Source organism: Panicum virgatum, chromosome 5K (assembly GCF_016808335.1).
Source record: "Panicum virgatum strain AP13 chromosome 5K, P.virgatum_v5, whole genome shotgun sequence".
Classification (NCBI taxonomy): Eukaryota; Viridiplantae; Streptophyta; class Magnoliopsida; order Poales; family Poaceae; genus Panicum; species Panicum virgatum.
Window position 1 is genome coordinate 34,405,739 of NC_053140.1, and position 18,822 is coordinate 34,424,560.

At 47.0% G+C, this 18,822-nt stretch overlaps 1 protein-coding gene across 2 annotated transcripts; it reads right to left on the bottom strand.

Moving 5' to 3' along the window:
* Positions 1-1,694: 1,694 nt before the first annotated feature.
* Positions 1,695-4,277, bottom strand: LOC120709537. 2 transcript variants are annotated; one of them, XM_039995210.1, is made up of 6 exons: positions 3,980-4,277; positions 3,466-3,540; positions 3,234-3,340; positions 3,065-3,120; positions 2,746-2,896; positions 1,695-2,217 (listed from the first exon to the last, which is right to left on the bottom strand). In XM_039995210.1, the coding sequence occupies exons 2-6, from the start codon at positions 3,513-3,515 to the stop codon at positions 1,859-1,861; spliced, it is 723 nt and encodes a 240-aa protein (XP_039851144.1). In that variant the 5' UTR covers positions 3,516-3,540; positions 3,980-4,277; the 3' UTR covers positions 1,695-1,858. The 2 variants fall into 2 exon arrangements, with proteins under 2 accessions (XP_039851144.1, XP_039851143.1); XM_039995209.1 differs by lacking the exon at positions 3,980-4,277 and having other exon boundaries at positions 3,466-3,963.
* Positions 4,278-18,822: the final 14,545 nt, after the last annotated feature.

The following is an 18,822-nucleotide window of genomic DNA, read 5'->3' on the forward strand; positions in this document are numbered from 1 at the left end:
CGTCACGAGCTGAGTGGCCTCGGCGGGTCTGATCTCCAGGGCTCCTGTCTATAGCCGGCGCATGGGCATCCAGGCAATCGTGACGTGCAGGCTCTTGGTGATGGCTTGCCTGATCACGAGAATTATTACGAGCGTCAGGGCCACTCGCATAATGTAAAAAATAAAAAAAATCTTTACCTGCAACGGATTAGCTATGTTCCGGCGAGTGCTTGTCTCACGGACACGGTCCTTCTGGTTGTCACCAGTTGAAGGACGAGGGGGTCCGAATTTCAGTCGTGGCCCGCCTGGGCTCGTCGCGGCTCTTGTAGTTTTGAGGATGACCCCTCTCCATTGCTATCAGGAGCCTGCCGGGGTACTTCCTGGCGAGGTGGGTGTTGCAAGGAACGCTCACGAGAGCCGTCCTGGGAAAGCTGTTCCTGATGTCGTCATCCTGCCGGCGCGGAGGTTCTTCAGCTGGTGGCCGCCAGTCAACCTCACGTTGGTCCACGCCGCGGCTCGCGGCAGTATGACGACGGTTGCCATAAAAATCGCCAGCGCGAGAACGCACGCCTAGGCCTCACCATCGAGTTGTTAGGGAAGCCTTTTGATGCCATCTAAACATGCATGGTATGGAAGCAAGTTGACATGCATGGTATGGAAGCAAGTTGATTGAGAATCAAAACGACAACAGGAAAAGCTACGTACATACATATAGTAGAAACGTACCGATCGGGCGAGAAGATGGTGTACAAACAAATTCAACGAAAGATTCGCTCTGGCTTGGGGGCTACCAGTGCAAGGCAAGGCGTTGAATCGTATGTGGGGCGAGGGTACATGCAATCGCCCTGTATTTATAGTCTGGACATGCCCAGGTCGTACCTGATCTGGAAAGGTCGTTGTTTAATTTAAAAAAAAGAGAGATATCTGGTGTGATGGGTGCGCAGTTAGGACTCTGAAAGCAGAGTCCGTTTTGCTGAGTCAAGGTTAGTTACGAGATTGACAATTGCAAACGGGTCGACACCTTTTAAACGACCCTACCGATCAAGTATCAGGGTTGCACCAAGTCGAGTCCATGTTCCCTCGTCACATGGACTCTACTTGGTGGGGGGCATTTGTACGATGAAATTTTGGCATCTAAAATGATGAAATGATTCGTAGAATCATAGTTACTCATAATGGACACGTAGCCCATATATATGGCTTATTTGCTTTGTGACTTTAACATTGTTAAGCCCACATAATTATGATGGAACTCTCGGCAGTTATATATCATATAATTACAATGTCAGTTTTGGACTATTAATCACGTCAATATAATTGTGCATGGCCACATGCATCTCTATTTTACGTATAAGTTTATTAGCTACACATGCAGGGATGAAAGTGGTAATCTGAACTGTTATAATAAATTTAATATTTTAAAATAGATATGTATAAAATTTGATGGTGATCATTTCTTATATTATCAAGCATATTATTACAAATAAGAATAAAATTTTGCATAAATTATTTTATGCATTATTTGCTCCCTACAACAACAAAAAGTGAAAAAAATACCGAATTTGTTTCCGAATTCATACCGAATTTTATATCTATCATTTGAGAAAATATAGGATGAATTTAAGGTTTACCTTTTATGAATCTTTACAAGCTCAATGCTCAAAACAAGAATACAAATTTGTATACAAGATTCTATATCCTATTTATTCGCAATCAAAGAAAAACGACAAAAAAACTGATTACCGAATAATTACCGTTTCCGACCGTTTTCATCCCTATACACATGCATATAAACAACTCCGGCCGGCCACTACTACAGCCACCCCTATCACCGCCGGTTCTAAAAGTGCATCACCAACGGTTTTGGGTACCGTTGGATTTAAGTCGTTGGTGATAGCGGGGCCATCACCGCCGGTTCCAGAACCGTTGGTGATGGGGACATCAACACCGCCGGTTGAAGACACGAACCGGCGGTGAAGACCTTTTTCCCATCAAAAAAAATATTTTCAGATACATGATATGAGGAACCAGTGATAGTTTTCATATCACTTTTTGATATTTGAGTGTCAGATGACTGATAAACACCCAAACTATGAATTTCTTGCATGTCAATGCTTTCAGGGGACTCTGGAGCATCCAGTTGCATATGATCCAGTAGAATAGAAACAACCTCAAAGGGACAAGCATAGTATAGCTGTCGAGTGTACTTTATGGCTTTGATAATTAGTTTCTCAGACCCTGCAATTTAGAAGTAGCACACAAACAGTGAGATGTCTTGGTTGTGACAATATATTCCCTTGACAGCTATTCATATCTTGGATGTAAATACTACTAAAGAAGAATTGACATGCACAGATGGTAGCCATCACACATTCGCAATAAGAATATACAGAAAGTAGATGATGCGATTGTAACAAATAAATGAGGATGCTTAACTATACAGTTATACAACTGCAGGAAAAGGTTCAGATTAATGGAAGAGATAAGTAAAATCAAAATTTATCATAAGGTGCATATAAAATTCATTAAGCTTCCTTGCAAAGTGCAATGCATGTTGACCAAAGCAAACCATCCAAACTGGAGAAGTCAGTTGAGAACTGTATTTTGTGGACTGACAATCTATATTTCTAGATTTGCATATTCATGGAAAGTGGGTTCCATGTAGTAATGCATCTCTAACCAGGCCTACCAGAAGGTCCTACGGCACCAGAGAAGATCAAGTGGCTGGCTCAATCACAGTTCTATCTATAAGCTTCTGATACTCACGTTTCCTTTTGGAACCTGATTTTGATTCTTTTGAATCATTCTCCTTCAGAAAGGAAGAAATCTCATGCAATCTCGACCTCAGTTCCACTTGAACATCAGGAATGGAATTAGTCTGGCGATCCCAGTAAATACACTTCAACCAATCAAATGCCTGAAAGTAATTTTATCTTAGAAAGTAAAATATCATGACTAGAAACAACGGAACAAATCAAAATTCTCAGAACTAACAAAATTATATGAGAACCACCAAACAGCACTTGGTAGCAAAGTGAAAGAACTATATGACGAGATCTCATAGACGATAGCAAACTCATTTTACCTTAATACTTGCCAGGCGTAACAGTCGCAGGGAGGGAAGGTTGCGATGGGAACTTTCTACATGCAGCATAAACAATCACCAGGACACAAATGACCATATGAAAACCAGTTTAAACAAGTAATCAAATATAACCAGATGTAAAAAGACACGGGAAACAAAATCTTCTAACCATGGCGAATGTCCACCAGAACTCGTGGTATTCCAATAGCCTCAGCTAGTTCAGATATTGAACGGCCAGTTTTCTTATGTTGATTCTCCACAAAACCATTTACAAGCCTGACAGTAGAAAAAAAAGGGGAGAGAATTAATATTTGTTGTACTTTGTGGAAGTTTAACTCTGGAAAATAAAACGAAACCATGTGTTACACACAAGATGATAATTGCAGTGAGAATTTCCTCACCTCATGATTGCCATACTGTACAGCATCGCGAGCATTTCCTCCGACTCCATGGCATCATCACCAGCCAATCCGCTCCTAGGGGAATGAGCATTGGACACACAGCACCTGAAGCTATCAGTATTCTCAGTGGCTATTTGAATTTGCAGAATCGTGCCGAGAATTGGGGAACCTATTTGGGATCGGTGAAAGCAAAAGCAATGGCTATTTATCTGGACACATAGATTTGGAACACCAACCTCGTCTACATGGTGTATTTGTGTTGATGAAAACGCTAGATCAAAGTTAGTCCACCTCAGTGCCAAATCACGCGCGGTCTACATACGCGCTTCAAAACCATTAAAATCCGATTAAGCAGAAGTCTCCTCAGAGACAAGCACCTAAGGCAACTGGAACTGCGGTGATTAGCGCATGCCCCAGATCGCGTGAGCAGCAGTGCAGCTCACCATCCGGCCAGACAACGCGGGAGGGAAAGGGGGGCAGACCGTAGAACAGAGAAATCCGGGTCCGGGCTCACCTTTGCTACGGCGGCCACGGCGAGGACGGCCACCAGGAGCAGCGCGCCGCCCCACCGCATCACCGCGGACACCTACGCTCGCCCCAAGCGCGACGACCGAGTCCAATAGAGCCGGCCCGCGCGCCGGCGGCCGGAGATCTGGAGGGGAGCGGGCGTGGCGTCCGCCCGGCGGGAGGTGGGCGTGGGTGAATTGAAGCGGAGGCGGCGGGCGACGAACGCGCAGGCAAAGTAGAGAGGAGTAGAGAGGCCCGGCGGAGCACGAGAGGGGGGAGACCCGAGGAGATGGGAGGGGCTCGTGTCGTGCGACTCGTAGCACCTGAAGCTCCTACGGGAGGGGGCGGGAGGAGGGTGGAGGGAGGAGGAGGGGGCGGAGGGCCGGGCGCTGCCACCATGGGAGGGCGAGGGAGGAGGGAGGATTGGGCGGAGGGCCAGCCGCTGCTGCCATGGGAGGGCGCGGGACGAGGGAGGAGGACAGGGCGGAGGGCCGGCGCCGCCGCCATGGGAGGGCGCGGGAGGTGGAATGGGAATTGGGAGGAGGGCGGCACCACGAGGGAGGGAGGGCTGTGGGCGGACGCCACGAGAGAGAGAGGGAGGGGAGAATAAAAAAAATAGGTGGAGAACACATCACCGCCGGATCATATTACAATCCGACGGTGATGCTTACGTATCACCGCCGGTTCGTAATACGACCCGGCGGTGATGCTCTCGACAGCATCACCGCCGGGTCGTATTACGAACCGGCGGTGATCCGTAAGCATCACCGCCGGGTCCATTTGGAACCGGCGGTGATAGACTATCACCGCCGGTTCAAAACAAACCGGCGGTGATGGGGCGTTGGCGATGATGTATTATGTAGTAGTGGGCGTACGGTAACACGTATTGAGATACGGCTGGGCCCACAGATGACCAACGTGGCCCACATAATTTTAGATGGTTGGAAGGTTCTAGAAGCTTCCACCTGTGTGTGGAAGCGAGAGATAAAGATGGATGCCGTTGGGAATCTTTGAGCACAAGCAAGAAGCAATATTCATGTACTTATCTCCATCGGCATTTGAGAGATATATCTGTACACCAATGATTATCTTCAAGTTTAAATAGCAGATATGCATCGTTGATCTTGGCCGGCAAGCAAAACTAGATATTTGTTTGTTCAAACTAACTAGCGGCGGCGCTCAACGGAATGCTCTCCGAATCCGCGGCAACCTGAGGCCCAAGCTACCACTGCTAGCCTATAAAAGGGAGGCCCCTCCACCCTCACGGAGGAGACACACAGCCGCAATTGGCATTTGCACGCACGCACGCACACATTCCCTTCCACGCAAAAGCTTGAAGCCATCCGCAAGCACAAGCTTCTCCGTCCTCGCTGGTGCTCCCACTACTACAGAACAGATCTTTGTTCCAGGCCATTAGTTCCAATTGCCTTTGGGCCCGGGACAATAGGTGACTTTTGTCCCGGGTCCAATAGCTTGCCGGGCCAGCGGGGGGGGGGGGGGGGACAAGAGCCTTTTGTCCCGGTTGGTAACACCAACCCGGACAAAAGGGTGACCCTTTTATCCCGGTTGGTGGCACCAACCCGGACAAAAGGACCCTTTTGTCCCGGTTGGTGTTACCAACTCGGATAAAAGGCCCCTCCATGTGACAGTTCAAAATAAAGTTATTCTATACTGAGTCACATGTACTACTTAGGTGAATTGGCAAGAAAACCATGCACTATACAAGAGGTCTTGGGATCGAATCCCGCGGGGTGAAAAAAAATTAGCGTGTGGGACATTTTGTCCCGGAAGGCGAATCCCGGTTCCAAAATCGGGACAAATGGCCCTATAGAACCGGGACAAAAGGTTGTTTTTGTAGTAGTGCATCATCACCTTCGCTGCCGGCAACCTCTCGTAAAGCTCTCGGCGCACGACGTCGACACCACCGGCCACCTTCGTCAAGCACACCGTCGACCTCGCCGTCAACGACATGGCTGCTCATGCTCACGGTGAGATTCTTTATTTTATTTTAACTAACGTTTGATTTGTTGCATGCATGGGTGCATGGCCCCTGTTTAGATGCCTATCAAGATCAAAAGGCACGGCAAATCCATCGGCAAAGGCACAACATGCATAACGACGTCCAACGGCGGCCACAATCATAATTTTGTTGTTCAACTCGGCGGCTGTTTACGACGGCCACGGCGGCACTCCGGCAACATGCATGACGGCCGGCAGCAACGTCATGATGGCGGCCTCGGCGATGGTTCCGGCGGGCGGCGAGTTCGGCAAGCCCGGCAGTCCCACGTACCACGGCCACGACGGCACTCCGGCAACAAGCATGGCGGCCGGCAGCAACCTTAGTTCAGTCACGACGGCGACCACGGCAATGATTCCGGCGGGCGGCGAGTGCGGCAAGCTCGGCAGTCACACATCCTACGGCCCGGCGATGATCTTCTTCATTTCATGGGCAGCCCAATATAATGAAGGCCCAGCAGCCATGGCGGTCTCTTGATCTAGAAAATTATGAGTTTGTGCACGTCTTTTTTTTTTGAGTAAGAGTTTGTGCACGTCTTATATTGTGACAAAATAAGAAGCTAAAATCCAGAACATACGTGTGTTCTATGAAAAATAGAAAATCAGCATGTCTTATTGTTGTGACGATTAAGTCCAGAGCAATACATGCTTATGAGACCCGCAGCTATACTAATATCAAGCAAACGTGAGTGCAAGTCAGATCATGCACCCGTACTATCAGCGGCTAGCAAAAGTGCTGGGCCTTTCTTGTAAAGCCGGGTATTTCCGTCTCAATATTTGACTACTATATCAGGGATCAATATCAGCTGGGCTACCCGAGAAGTTGAATGAGTTGATTATATTACAGGTCATTTTGATAGGTTTAGATATATAGGTTTTTTTTTCATGTATTTAGATATACACCGATATCTAGACTACAAATATGTCCATGCATTGCTACAGTTAAAGATTAATGCATATATTATTGCTTGTTGTCTGTTTTAGAAATAATAGAGATTGAGATTAGGATTATAACTAGAATTTCGATTGTCGGATCTAGGAATCATTGCTTGTTTTGCAAATAGTCAGTGTTACCCTAAACGTTTAAATGGACACCTATCATTTCGCTATTTATTCGAGCTAAATGGCCATTTAAACTGGGCTTAGCTATTTATTTGGGCTAAACGGCCATTTAAACAGGATAAATGGGTGATTAAATGGACATGGTAAACCACTGTGCAACGTGTACATGGGCTAAATAGCCGTGTATGCGAACAATGCAAATAGTATATAGACTAGAAATGCCAGCGGCGTTGCCGCGTATGGGCAGTGTGTGGGTTGCTTGCACTGCAGATGGCTCCATGATTTTTCGTATGCTATGGTGAGTTGAGGTAGCTATGAGTCGGATGGGTACTGCAGATTCTTATCCGTTAATTTTGAGATCTCTCACATATGTTAGTAATTTTTTTAGTGAACTCTGATATTATAATTATTACTTACAACTTTGATGCTACATAAACTAATATATAGAGTAATAGTTATTTTATGCAGGTAGCTCTATAATTTTTTGTACGCAACATAGGTAAGGCAAATCTGTCGCTTCGTTATTTTCACGTAGGTGTCATGGTTTGCGGCCTGTTTTTGCATTTGGTATATATTTAAATTTCATATTGTCATGGTCTATATTTGCATTTTAAATTTGGTATACAATTATGTTCTAGTATTTAAATTTTTTTTATCAAATTTCATTTTGGACAACGTTTGATTTTAGTTCGTTTGGTGTTCAAATTGAACATATAATGTTGATTTTATGAAACATGTTGTGATTTGATTTACTCCCTCCTTCCCCGTTTATAAGGCATGGTGGAACATGACACGGTCTTCTAAACAACATTTTGACCATTTATTTATCATATATTATATCACTTTTGATTATAAACTTATAATCATTGTAAAATATATTTGATTATGAATCCAATCATATGAAATTTGCATTATAAAAATAAAATTTTAATAGTCAAATTATTGGTCAAAGATGACAAGGTTTGAATCTTGATATACGTGTATGCCTTATAAACAGGGAAGGAGGGAGTAATTAAAATCCGAGCATTTTGTAAGTGCTTCAAGTCAACGGTCAAATATTTAGATACTCCGCCGCATATATGGACGACGTACTGTTTCCGCGCGGTAAAGTGGTTGTCTCGAGATTTGTGAAAGAACAATAAATTCTTTAATTGAAAATGATATACGGTGCATTATAATACAGAGAATATGGAGACATACGGACCCACATTATCATTTAAAAATAGAAAAGCGCTGCTTATGGCTATTGCTCCCTCCGCTCCCCCAAAAAATCTAGAGCCAGTGTCCCCATGGCTCCCTCCGCTCCCCGAAAAATCAAGAGCTAGCGCACCAGAGCTTGTCTGAAGCGGCGTCGAGCGGCTCCCATCCGAGCCCAGGCCCCGCCCTGGGCAGGATGGCACGGCGCTCCGGGGGCCGGGGGCGCTTGGTTGCTCAGCGCGGCTGGCCGGCGTGTAGCTCGACGCGGCGGCGGCTCCTCCTCCGCTCTCCTCTGCCATGGCGCCGGCCAGGCTAGGCCAGCGGCCGGGCTAGCGGACCCCAGCGAGGTGGGCAGGGCGAGGGTGGCTCCGGCGGGCCGCGTCAGTCGAGGCCAGCCCGGCGACCGGACGGGTGGAGGCGGGTGTGGCCGGCGCGGGCAGGAGGGGGGCTGGCCACATCCGGTGGCCTCGAGCTCGGGCCGTGGCGGCGGCAGCCGGATCTGGCCTCTGCCGCCCCCACGGCTCATCCATGCGGCGCCGCCCCCGCAGGTCGTCCACTCCGCGCCGTCTTCGGTGCTCCGTCGCCGCTGCCTCGGCTTCGGCCCGGCCCGAATTCGCTCTTGCCTCGAGCGGATCGGGGCCGGACGGCGTCGAATGGGCTCCGAGCTCCCGCGGCACAGCGCGGGTCCTCCCTGTTCCTCCTCCCACCTCCTCCTTCACCGGCGCGCCTCGAGCTTGGCGGCCTCCCTCCGCGGCACGGTCGACGCTGTGGGGCGTTGCGTGAGCGCGGTCGCGGCGGCGAGCTGCAGTGTCGAGCTCCGCCCTTCCGCGTGCGGCGGCACCGGGCCTTTCCCTCCCTCCCCCATTCCCCTGCGGACGGAGCTCGGGCGGTGCGGGTCGGGCGGCGGCGGAGGGCGGCGCGGGCGCAGCGGGCGAGGGCGGCGGCCGGTGGCGGCATGCAGGCTGCGCGTGGCCGCTGCCCCTTTTTCTGCGGGTGCGAGGATGCTCGGGCCGGCGCCGCGAGGATCCGGCGGGGGGTGCCCTCGGCCAGCGGCTGCGAGGAGCGAGCCGCGGGGAAGAGGGGCTCGGCCAGCTGCTGGCCGTTGGTCGCCAGATCGACGGCCACGATTTTTTTCGATGACGTGGCACGATGTGGTGCCCTCTTTTGTTGCGCAAATCGTAATAAGAGATATAGATAGAGATACATAGCAAAAGAATATTTATTTAGATTGATCAAAACAAACTACAATTTAGAACGTAGGGAGTAATAGAGATACTTCATCCCACTAAAATTATGGGATGATCTCGTACTCAAACCAGAAACCAGATACAAAATTCAATTCAAGTAGTAGAGTCTAGAGGCGATTATTGGATATGTGCAAAATCACTGGAGTGATTAGCTTTTTTTTAACGAATCAAAGGCACGCGACATCGATGGCCCTAGCCCGGCGCGCGCGGTATGTATCCTTGTGGGCCCTGAGCATTGGCATTTGAGTGTTGGATGGGCCCAGCCGACCCATGGGCCCACGTAAGACTACGGCACCAGCATCGGCCTGTTTCGTCATCCCAGTGTGCAGTCTTTCTTGAGAGGAAGAAGAGATGGGGCCGGCGGCCGGTGACTGGTGAGATGCGGTTTTTTTATTTTTGTATTTTTTATTTTCATTTTTTACAAAAATATATTTTCGATTTGGAAATTTATAGGAATATATCCCGGCCGCTCGGCTGCCGGGCGGCCGGGACCTGGCCGCCCGGCAGCGGGGCGGCAGGGGTTTTTGTGCAAAAACTTTTGCTCAAATAATTGCGCGCAGGTCCCTGGGGGCCGGTCGCCCGGCAGCGGGGCGGCCGCCCCCCCGACCGATCGGCAGCCGGGCGGCCGGCCCTGGCCGATCGGCAGCCGGGCGGCCGGCCCTGGCCGCCCGGCTGCTGGGCGACCGGCTGTCCCACCCTTATATAAGGGTTGGCTGGTTCCCCGCCCCTCATTTACATCACTAAAATTCCAGAAACCAAGAAAAAAGAGGGAGGGAGGTAGAGCGGCGAAGTCCTGCCGGATTTTCGAGCCGGCGACTGCAGGTAACCAAAATTCTTCTACGCTTTACAAATAGATTATGTTGTAATTATTTTTATTGAAATAGTAGATTAGCAATCAATTTAATTATTGTTAGGAGTGATTAGTGGTATATTTAGGTGCAGTTACTTGTAATGATTAGCATTGATACAGTACATTTAGTGTTAAATTAAGTATTAGAAAGTACTAGAAAATTGTTAGAGAAGTATTAGAAAGTCTTAAAAATTAGAAGATAATATTAAAAGTTTTTAGAAAATGTTAGAAAATTATAGAAAATTTTAGAAAATGTTAGAATTTTTTTTAGAAAATGTTAGAAAATAGTTTAGCAATCAGTTTAATTATTATTAGGAGAGATTAGTGGTACATTTAGGTGTAGTTACTGATAATGATTAGCGTTGATATAGTATATTAGCAATCTGATTGCTCACTTGTGATTGTCAGGGCTTAACACCATAGCATCCTCAGGATCCACCTACATTCCATGGAATAAGGTGACGGAAACAGTCCCCCAAGGAGTCCAGGTGCCTATGTGTTTTTGCGGATCCTTGTGCAAACTAATGAAATCAAGGGTTTTGGGGGACGACTTTGGCAAGAGATTCTTCATGTGCAAGAATTACGAGTACGACCCACCCAAGCATTACGACAAGGACCGAGCAAAGGTACTACAAAACACTATCAGAGTTTGTCACTTTCAGATCTAATAATGACTTCTAACATGATTTGGGGAAAGACTCCACCGCCTCTATGTGATTTCGTGCAGTGGTTAGACACTGAGCAATCTCAGCAGGATAAGGACCACGTGGAGCGTCAAGCATGGTGGGCTGCACAAAGGTGGCAACGAATGCTGCATGAAGAACAGATGGAGGAGAAGCGCAAGAAAAAACCATGAAGAGATTCAGAAGAGGATTGCAGAAGTGGAACGTCAGAAGACAGAGGAACGTGAAGCTGATAGGGAGAGGAAGCGAGAGAGGGCCCGCCGTGCTAAGGAAGCAGGGTCTGAAGCTATTAGGAAGGGAAAATATCCCCAGTGCACTCAGTAAAGCACCACCATGTAATCCCGGCATTTTACATTTCCTAAGGCATGTTAGATTTACTCACAACACGAGGTTATCGTGTTGCACATGCCATGCTTTTCATTGTTCAAGTATCTAGTAGTACGAACGCCTTAGGCCTCTGCTTTGTAATCGTAGCATTGTTTACAAAACTGTATTGCAAACCGAAAATTTATGATTCGTAACTACCCTTCAATTTTCAGTACACTACATTCAGTGAGCAATATAATTGAACCAACCTACACATTTAGAACTACAACAAAGAAATCTTACTACACAAATACCTTCGTAATATTACATGCTACAATCTGGTCCAAATACATATCCATACATAACGAAATATAATTATCACATACATGTCAGAATACATATCCATATATCTGGTTCAAATACATATGCACACATAACGAAATCTAGACGCGACAGGCTCCAAAATCCGGAGGCAATCCATCGGTGGGATTTCCAGAAGGTCCAACCTCAGCACCAGCATTATCTTCTTGCATTTTAGGGCACTTCTTGTAAGTGTGACCATCTGCTCCACACAGGTTGCATCATTTTTTCTTCTTTCCTGCCTCAGACTCATCCATTCCGTTATGGATACGAAGTGTCTGCCGTCGACCTACCCCTCTCATAGCATCTGGATTGGGAATGTACATTGGAGAGATATTTGGTGTAGTGAATGATCCCAGACTGCCTATGCCATATATCTCATGGCCCCAAGTGTGCACAGCGGTTTCTTTTCTGTAATATTGTGAAATAAAAACCCCAGGATCCAACCCAGATTCTTGTTGTCGGTCAAAACCCACCGGCGAGTAGCGACATGCAACACGAAGAGCCGGGAGGTCGCCGGGGCGCTGGCAGGCACTACTTCCTCGTCAACAGCCCGCAATCCGGCACACGCCGAAGATTCCGGAGAATGTAGGTCGTGTCACCTGACCTATACCCGATCAGGAAGGTGCGAACGTGCTTGCAATGATTTGCCTGCATACACAAACACGTGGAAACGTAAGTCCGAGCCGTGGTCGGCTCCCCAGGACGACTCTTGCATCGGCTTTAAAGAGCCGATCGAGTCCCGGTGTCAGATTGGATCTGCATCTATCCGGATATTGATGAATAAAACAAATAATTATGGAAAACTTGCTTCAATTAAATCTAGCTGATTCGATCCACGACGGTAAAAGCCTCACTGCTAGATCGGAACATCCTACACGTAACTAGGCCTAGCGAACATAACAGATAACTAAACCATAACCGAAAACAGAGGCCTAAGAACTAGCAAGAGCCGATTCGCGGAACAATCCCTATCAAGGCTAAGACAAAGCATCTATTACATCACCGGAACATCCAATCCGTTGGTAAGGCCTAACCTAGCAGATATGAACTAATCCTTATAAAAATAAGAACAAACCGTGGCAGATTGGATCTACTAGATAGAAGAGAAGCAAGGTGTTGCCTCCATGCAACTAATTCTATGCAACAAGAATTAGCATAAGATTGAAACGTGACTGCACAGAGACAGCATGATATTCGTAGATGGTAGGCAATGAAAGCACGATGAATCTACTAAAAGCCATGCTATGAACATCAGGATAACTAGCATTACTCGCCATAAAAAACGCTTCAGTACGAGTAATTCCAAGGTAAAAGCAAGAACAACGCTGCCCTGATCGCGAGAAGCGATCAGGGCAGCATGGCGCTTACCTGGATGAAACCCTAAGATTAGGGGTGGCGATGCGCCGAGAGTTGTTGTTTGTGAGACGTGATGACGATTTACAAGCCTTCTTAATCTTCTGCTTTAAGACCAACTTGCTTTCGCTGTTAATTTATGGCGATAACACATGCCCCCTGGTTTTGGCAATGATAATTCCCAAACCACTCCGTCGCTCCATCTTCCCGTTAATGCTCATTAAAAACACACTGCAACCACCAAGGAAGACGCAACGTCTTTGCAACTGGCTCCTCGTAGAATGTGAAACTGCCGATCCGTCTTCCATCCTTTTACTATTTAATCTCACCCCGAATCGGCTCTTCTTCATGGCAAACTCATCTTCCTCCAAAACCAAGTAGCACAGAAAACCCCACCTCCAGTAACCATGGCGATTTCTTCCTCCTCCGCCTCCAACTCCTTCGGAGATTCTTCCTCTTCCTCTTCCTCTTCTCCTTCTTCTTCTTTCCTCTCCGCCTCTTCCATCGACTCCATCCCGGAGAGCCGAGAGCCGACTCCTGAGTGGGACTCGACAGCAGCGTACGAGGCGCTGGCTCCTCTGCATTGGGATGCAGAGGAGTTCGACTTCGGGGTCGTCTCCGAGGAGGACGAGCCCGGGACCGAGGGAGAAGACCTCCAACTCCTGTTCCAGGAGGAGTTGCAGAGCGACGAAGAAGACTCCTCCTCGGAGGGAGCCGATTCTTCCTCGGAAAAGGAAATCGGCTCCTCCTCCAGCGACGAACCGATGGGAGGAAAATCCTTCCGATTCCTCGGGTCCCCCGTGGAGGACAGCGAGGAAGAGAGCAGCGGCGGTGGTGGTCGGAGCAGCGACTTCGGGTCCGAGGGTGGCAGCAGCGCCTTCGACGGCGCCAGCGATGACGACGACGACGATGACGACAGCGATGGCGGGGATGCACCGGCCCGAAGCCCCAAACGCCGTAGGTACTAGGTACCTACGAGCAGTAGGCGTAGTACTGTAGGAGTAGGATTGTAAAGCCGAAGGATTAATTCCTTTGTAAAAATCGGCTTTTTCCTTGTAAAAACTTTCCTTCTAATGAAGTTAATTTCCTTTAATTGCTGTGTGTTTGATTTATTTTCCAAAAGCCGATGGCAATGCATCAGGTTTCTATAAATATCTAAGAGCCGACAAAATTCAAATTAGAAGCAACCCGCACAAGAGTAGAGTATCACTTCCACCTTGAACCGAACTCGAAACAAACTCTCAAATCCGAGCGTAATTCGAAAACCCAGCTCTACAAATTCGAGCAAGAACTTCTCCAAGCATCCAGAATTCGATTCAGAACCCATAGCAATCAAACCCTAAATCAACAGATCTGAACCATGGCGAACTCTGTAGCTCAAACAACAAATTCTGCAATCGATGATGTGGCAATCTGCGGCCTGAAGGTAACATGCAGCCCAATCCTTTTAACTTTCTTCAGCTCATTAAGCCTCTGAACAAATTAAACTCTGAACCCTGACACCATATGCATACTTCTGAATTCCTGAACTTCAGGTGTCAGACATTCTTCTGCCGCATCCTTCCAATCCAAAAACTTTCTGTCTTGGCCCTCGAGCTTACGAAAATCCCATAGATTTGATCTCTTGTGAAGCAAATAGGATCCCTTTCGTAAGTCAAAACATTGATTTGAACCTCTGGGCCGACTGCTTAAGAGCCTGGCCTAACCCCCCTGAGAGCTGGATTACATGGTACAGCAGAGTAGCAAAAGCTTATATGCCCTTGTGGCAGGAACTGAACATAGCCGATGCACTTACCTTATCATTATCACCCCTTGACAAAGATGAAAACCTTCTGAAAACCATTGGCTATTTTTGGTCTGATGCTCTGAACTGTTTCCTCTTTGGCCACAGTCCCATGACCCCTACTCTGCTAGATGTCACCATGATCACTTGCCTAGACATTGAATCTCCAAATCCTGCTGCTCACAGAATGGCAGAAGTTCACTTTAAACTTTCATCCAAGATTAACTGCACAAACTGGGGCACTTACATGAGCCAGCACATGAAAACAAAAGGTCCAGTGACTGAAAAGGAACACACAACCTTCTTAAATATTTGGCTAGAACACGTCATCTTCTGTGGTCCTTCTTTAGCTCCAACTAAGAATTATCTTCCCTTGGCCTATCATCTGGCCCATGGCAACCGCACTGGCCTAGGTAAACTTTTCCATGGAGAAACCTACAGATATCTCCATTTGATGACATCTAACTTGCTTAACTAAAAGAAACTGAGAACTAGAGGCCCTTGGTGGTTTATTCAGTTGTGGGCACAACTGTACTTTCAGCACCAGATCCCAAACTTCCAAGGCCTGACTAAGAATTCCTTTCCTGATGAGAGTGGCAAACCAATTAGATGTACTAGTTATGACCAAGCTTTATTTAGTCTTCCTGGCAGTAAACTGAACCCGACAGATGCAGCAAAATGGTTCAAAGTCTTCTACAAAGGTCTAGACAACCCTCTCTTTTTCCCATTCACTGAATCTGAAGCCTTTGAGAACCCAATTGCCTTCAGATTAGATAGCTTTGCCGATGACAACAACACTCGGCATCTGTATTCTTTAATGATCCGACCTGGCTTTCTTCCTGTTGGCATGAGTACTTCCAATAGGATTATCAAACCAGGTTACGAAACTTACCAACCAGTCATAGCAGCTCGGCAATTTGGCCTTGGACAAGTCCCTCCCCACTTCCATATTCACCACTTGGTGGAGAGTAGAGCCGATCTGCCTGATGGTCTCACCAGCTCCAGATGTTACAATATGTTCGATGATTTCCACATTCCAATACCAGCCGATCTGTCCTTCACCTCCTCGTCAATCGACTTCTGCACATGGTGGGGAATGTGGAAAACACATATATTCAGGAAAGCTCTAGGTCCTCGACTGCAGCAAATTGACCATGAATACGTAATCCCCGAAGAAGAGGTACTGAATTTATGCATTCATTCTTCCTAAGTCCTCTATCCCTTTACTTGACTAATCCTACTCACCCTGCTTACAGCAACAAGATGATCCAGAACCCGTGACCAGTAACGGGGAACCATTCCACTTTCTTCCAACTGCTCCTGATATCATCTTTTGCTAGGGATCACCATCAATGAAGAAAGTAAGAATGGATGTTCAGCCAGACTTACTCCAGTCGGCTTCTAAACGAAGACAAACTTCTGCAAGTGTTGCCCCCCGAGTCCTAACTAAGAAAAGGAAAATGATCACGAGGCGAGTCATCAAGAAATCAGCACAAGCTTCCCCGAGTCCATCAGAGTCCAACACCAACCAGGCAACTCATCTTTCTAAAACTTCTTCTTTATTGTGTACATATGTACTCTGGTTGACTGTAATTCTATTTCTAGGATGCAGCTGAAGACATCCCCAATGCAGAAAGCCCAGTACAACATGAGATGACTACAAATCCTAATGTACTGATAGAGGCAAGCGAGAGGCAAGCTGACACAGTCAATGTTCTTGATGTCGACACAAGCTCTATTAGGACGATTGCTTTTGAACTGCCCAACGCTTCTTCTTCAGAACATGTAACATTACAAGAACCAATTCTGAACCAGCCGATAGCTTCATAAATGCATCTTGCTCTAACTTCAAATATGTCCATAGGGCTTTGACATTTCAAGTTTGCTTTCCTTTGACCCGGCATCAATGGGTCTGACTGCCCCTGGAGCAAAAGCACCATCTTTGCAGCAATCGGCTAACATGGCAAATCAGCTTCAACTCATCAAGGATCTGCTATCTGCTCCGATCACTGCTCTGGTTGATGATTCCAGCAAGATAAAAGAAATTCTTGAGCAGATAGAATCCCAGCTTCCAGAATCACTTCGAGTCAAACTTTGGCCAGCCGGCCATCTTCCTTTCTTTCAGGCAGAGGTGAAGGCAGCACAACAGAGAATAGAAGTGCGTCATTCTCAAATCCCTCTGAAAGCTGACATCGCTCAGAAGTGCAAACTACTCAACAAAAAGAAGGCAACTCTGGATGCTAAAGTTGATATCTCCGAGAGCACAAAACGACTCAACCTCTTGGAAAAGGAACTGACAGAACTTGAAGAAAAGGTCCGCAATACCCAAAGACTAATCCAAGAGGAGAAAGCTTCGATCGCAAACTCCAAGCAGGAAGCCCAAGAAATGACTGAACAAATACAGGCAGAGTTTGCAGAGTTAAGCACCTTGAGTCGACAAATAATATCAGGCGATGACAAGGACGACGAAGAAATCATTGCAAGAGCTGACGCTGTACGTGCAGAAGCCATCCATGCCATAGAAGGATTCCTAAACTAGTAGAACTATTTAGAAAAATTTGATGTTGCCTGTTAAACCTGAAACTTGTACTCATTTAAAACACCTTAAGTCGACGGTTACACATCGGCTATCTTGCTTCTCATATGTATTTTTACTAGCCAACTCAACATGTTGGCCTCTCATTCATTTTTTTTACCGGCCAACTCAACGTGTTGGCCTATCTCTTTCTCTCTTTTTTTTTATTTTTTTACCGGCCAACTCAACGTGTTGGCCTTTCTCTTTCTATTTTTTTTACTGGCCAACTCAATGTGTTGGCCTTTCTCGGTACAGCCAGATGGATCTGATCGGCTCTTGTTACTCGCTTTCCCACATGCTCGGGAAATACTTCTTGAGGTGTTGGCCATTGACAGCAACAGAAAACTTGACGCCGTCCAACTCCTCGAGCATGTATGCATTCCCAGGCAAAACCTGAACAATCTTGTACGGCCCATGCCAAGTTGGAGACCACTTGCCATACTTTTTATCTTTAGTTCCCAATGGAAATACTGCCTCCCAAACCAAGCCTCCAACCTGGAAATTCTTTGGCTTGACCTTCTTGTTGTATGCACAAGCAACTTTAGCCTTGTTTTCCTTAATCTTTTCCAATGACCAAAGTCTTAGCTCTGTCAGGTCCTCCACATTGTCATTCATCAAGGCTGCATATTGTTCAGTTATTAGATCGTTCGGGAACTCGACACGCCTTGATCCAGCCGTGATTTCCCATGGCAACATAGCATCTTGGCCGTAGACTAAATGGTACGGCGATGTCTTGGTGGACCCGTGACATGAAATACGATACGCCCACAAAGCTTCTGACAACACCTCATGCCAGCACCTAGGATATTCATCAATCTTTCTCTTTATGAGCTTGATGAGGCTCTGGTTGGATGCTTTAGCCTGTCCATTAGCTTGGGCATAGTATGGAGATGATCTGATCAGCTTAATCCCCATGTCATCGGCGAACTTCCTGAATTCCTCTGATATAAAGACCGATCCTCCATCGGTTGTAATAGTTTGAGGAATCCCAAATCTGTGAATGATGTGCTCTTTGACAAAGCTGATCACATCTCTTGACGCTACTGACCTCATGGGCACTGCCTCTACCCACTTTGTGAAATAATCTGTAGCAGCTAAGACACACTGGTGACCCTTGCTAGATGACGAGTTGATCTGACCAATCATGTCCATGGCCCAACCTCTGAATGGCCACGGTTTGATGATAGGATTCATTACTGATGCTGGCACTATCTGAATTTTGCCAAACCTCTGACATGCCTGACATCCCTTGTAATATTTGAAGCAATCTTCAAGCATAGTGGGCCAGTAATAACCCGATCGCCTAATCAGCCACTTCATCTTATGAGCCGATTGATGAGTACCGCAGGTTCCCTCGTGAACCTCATGCAAGAGCCGATTTGACTCTGAAGGTCCCAGACATTTAAGCAGTAGTC

Excerpts from the sequence above, each read along its gene's own strand:
- LOC120709537 (XM_039995210.1), bottom strand. The coding sequence starts at position 3,515 with ATGGAGTCGGAGGAAATGCTCGCGATGCTGTACAGTATGGCAATCATG. Across the intron at positions 3,121-3,233 it reads TCTGGTGGACATTCGCCATG|AAAGTTCCCATCGCAACCTT; the intron begins GTTAGAAGATTT and ends TGCTGCATGTAG. Across the intron at positions 2,897-3,064 it reads TACGCCTGGCAAGTATTAAG|GCATTTGATTGGTTGAAGTG; the intron begins GTAAAATGAGTT and ends AATTACTTTCAG.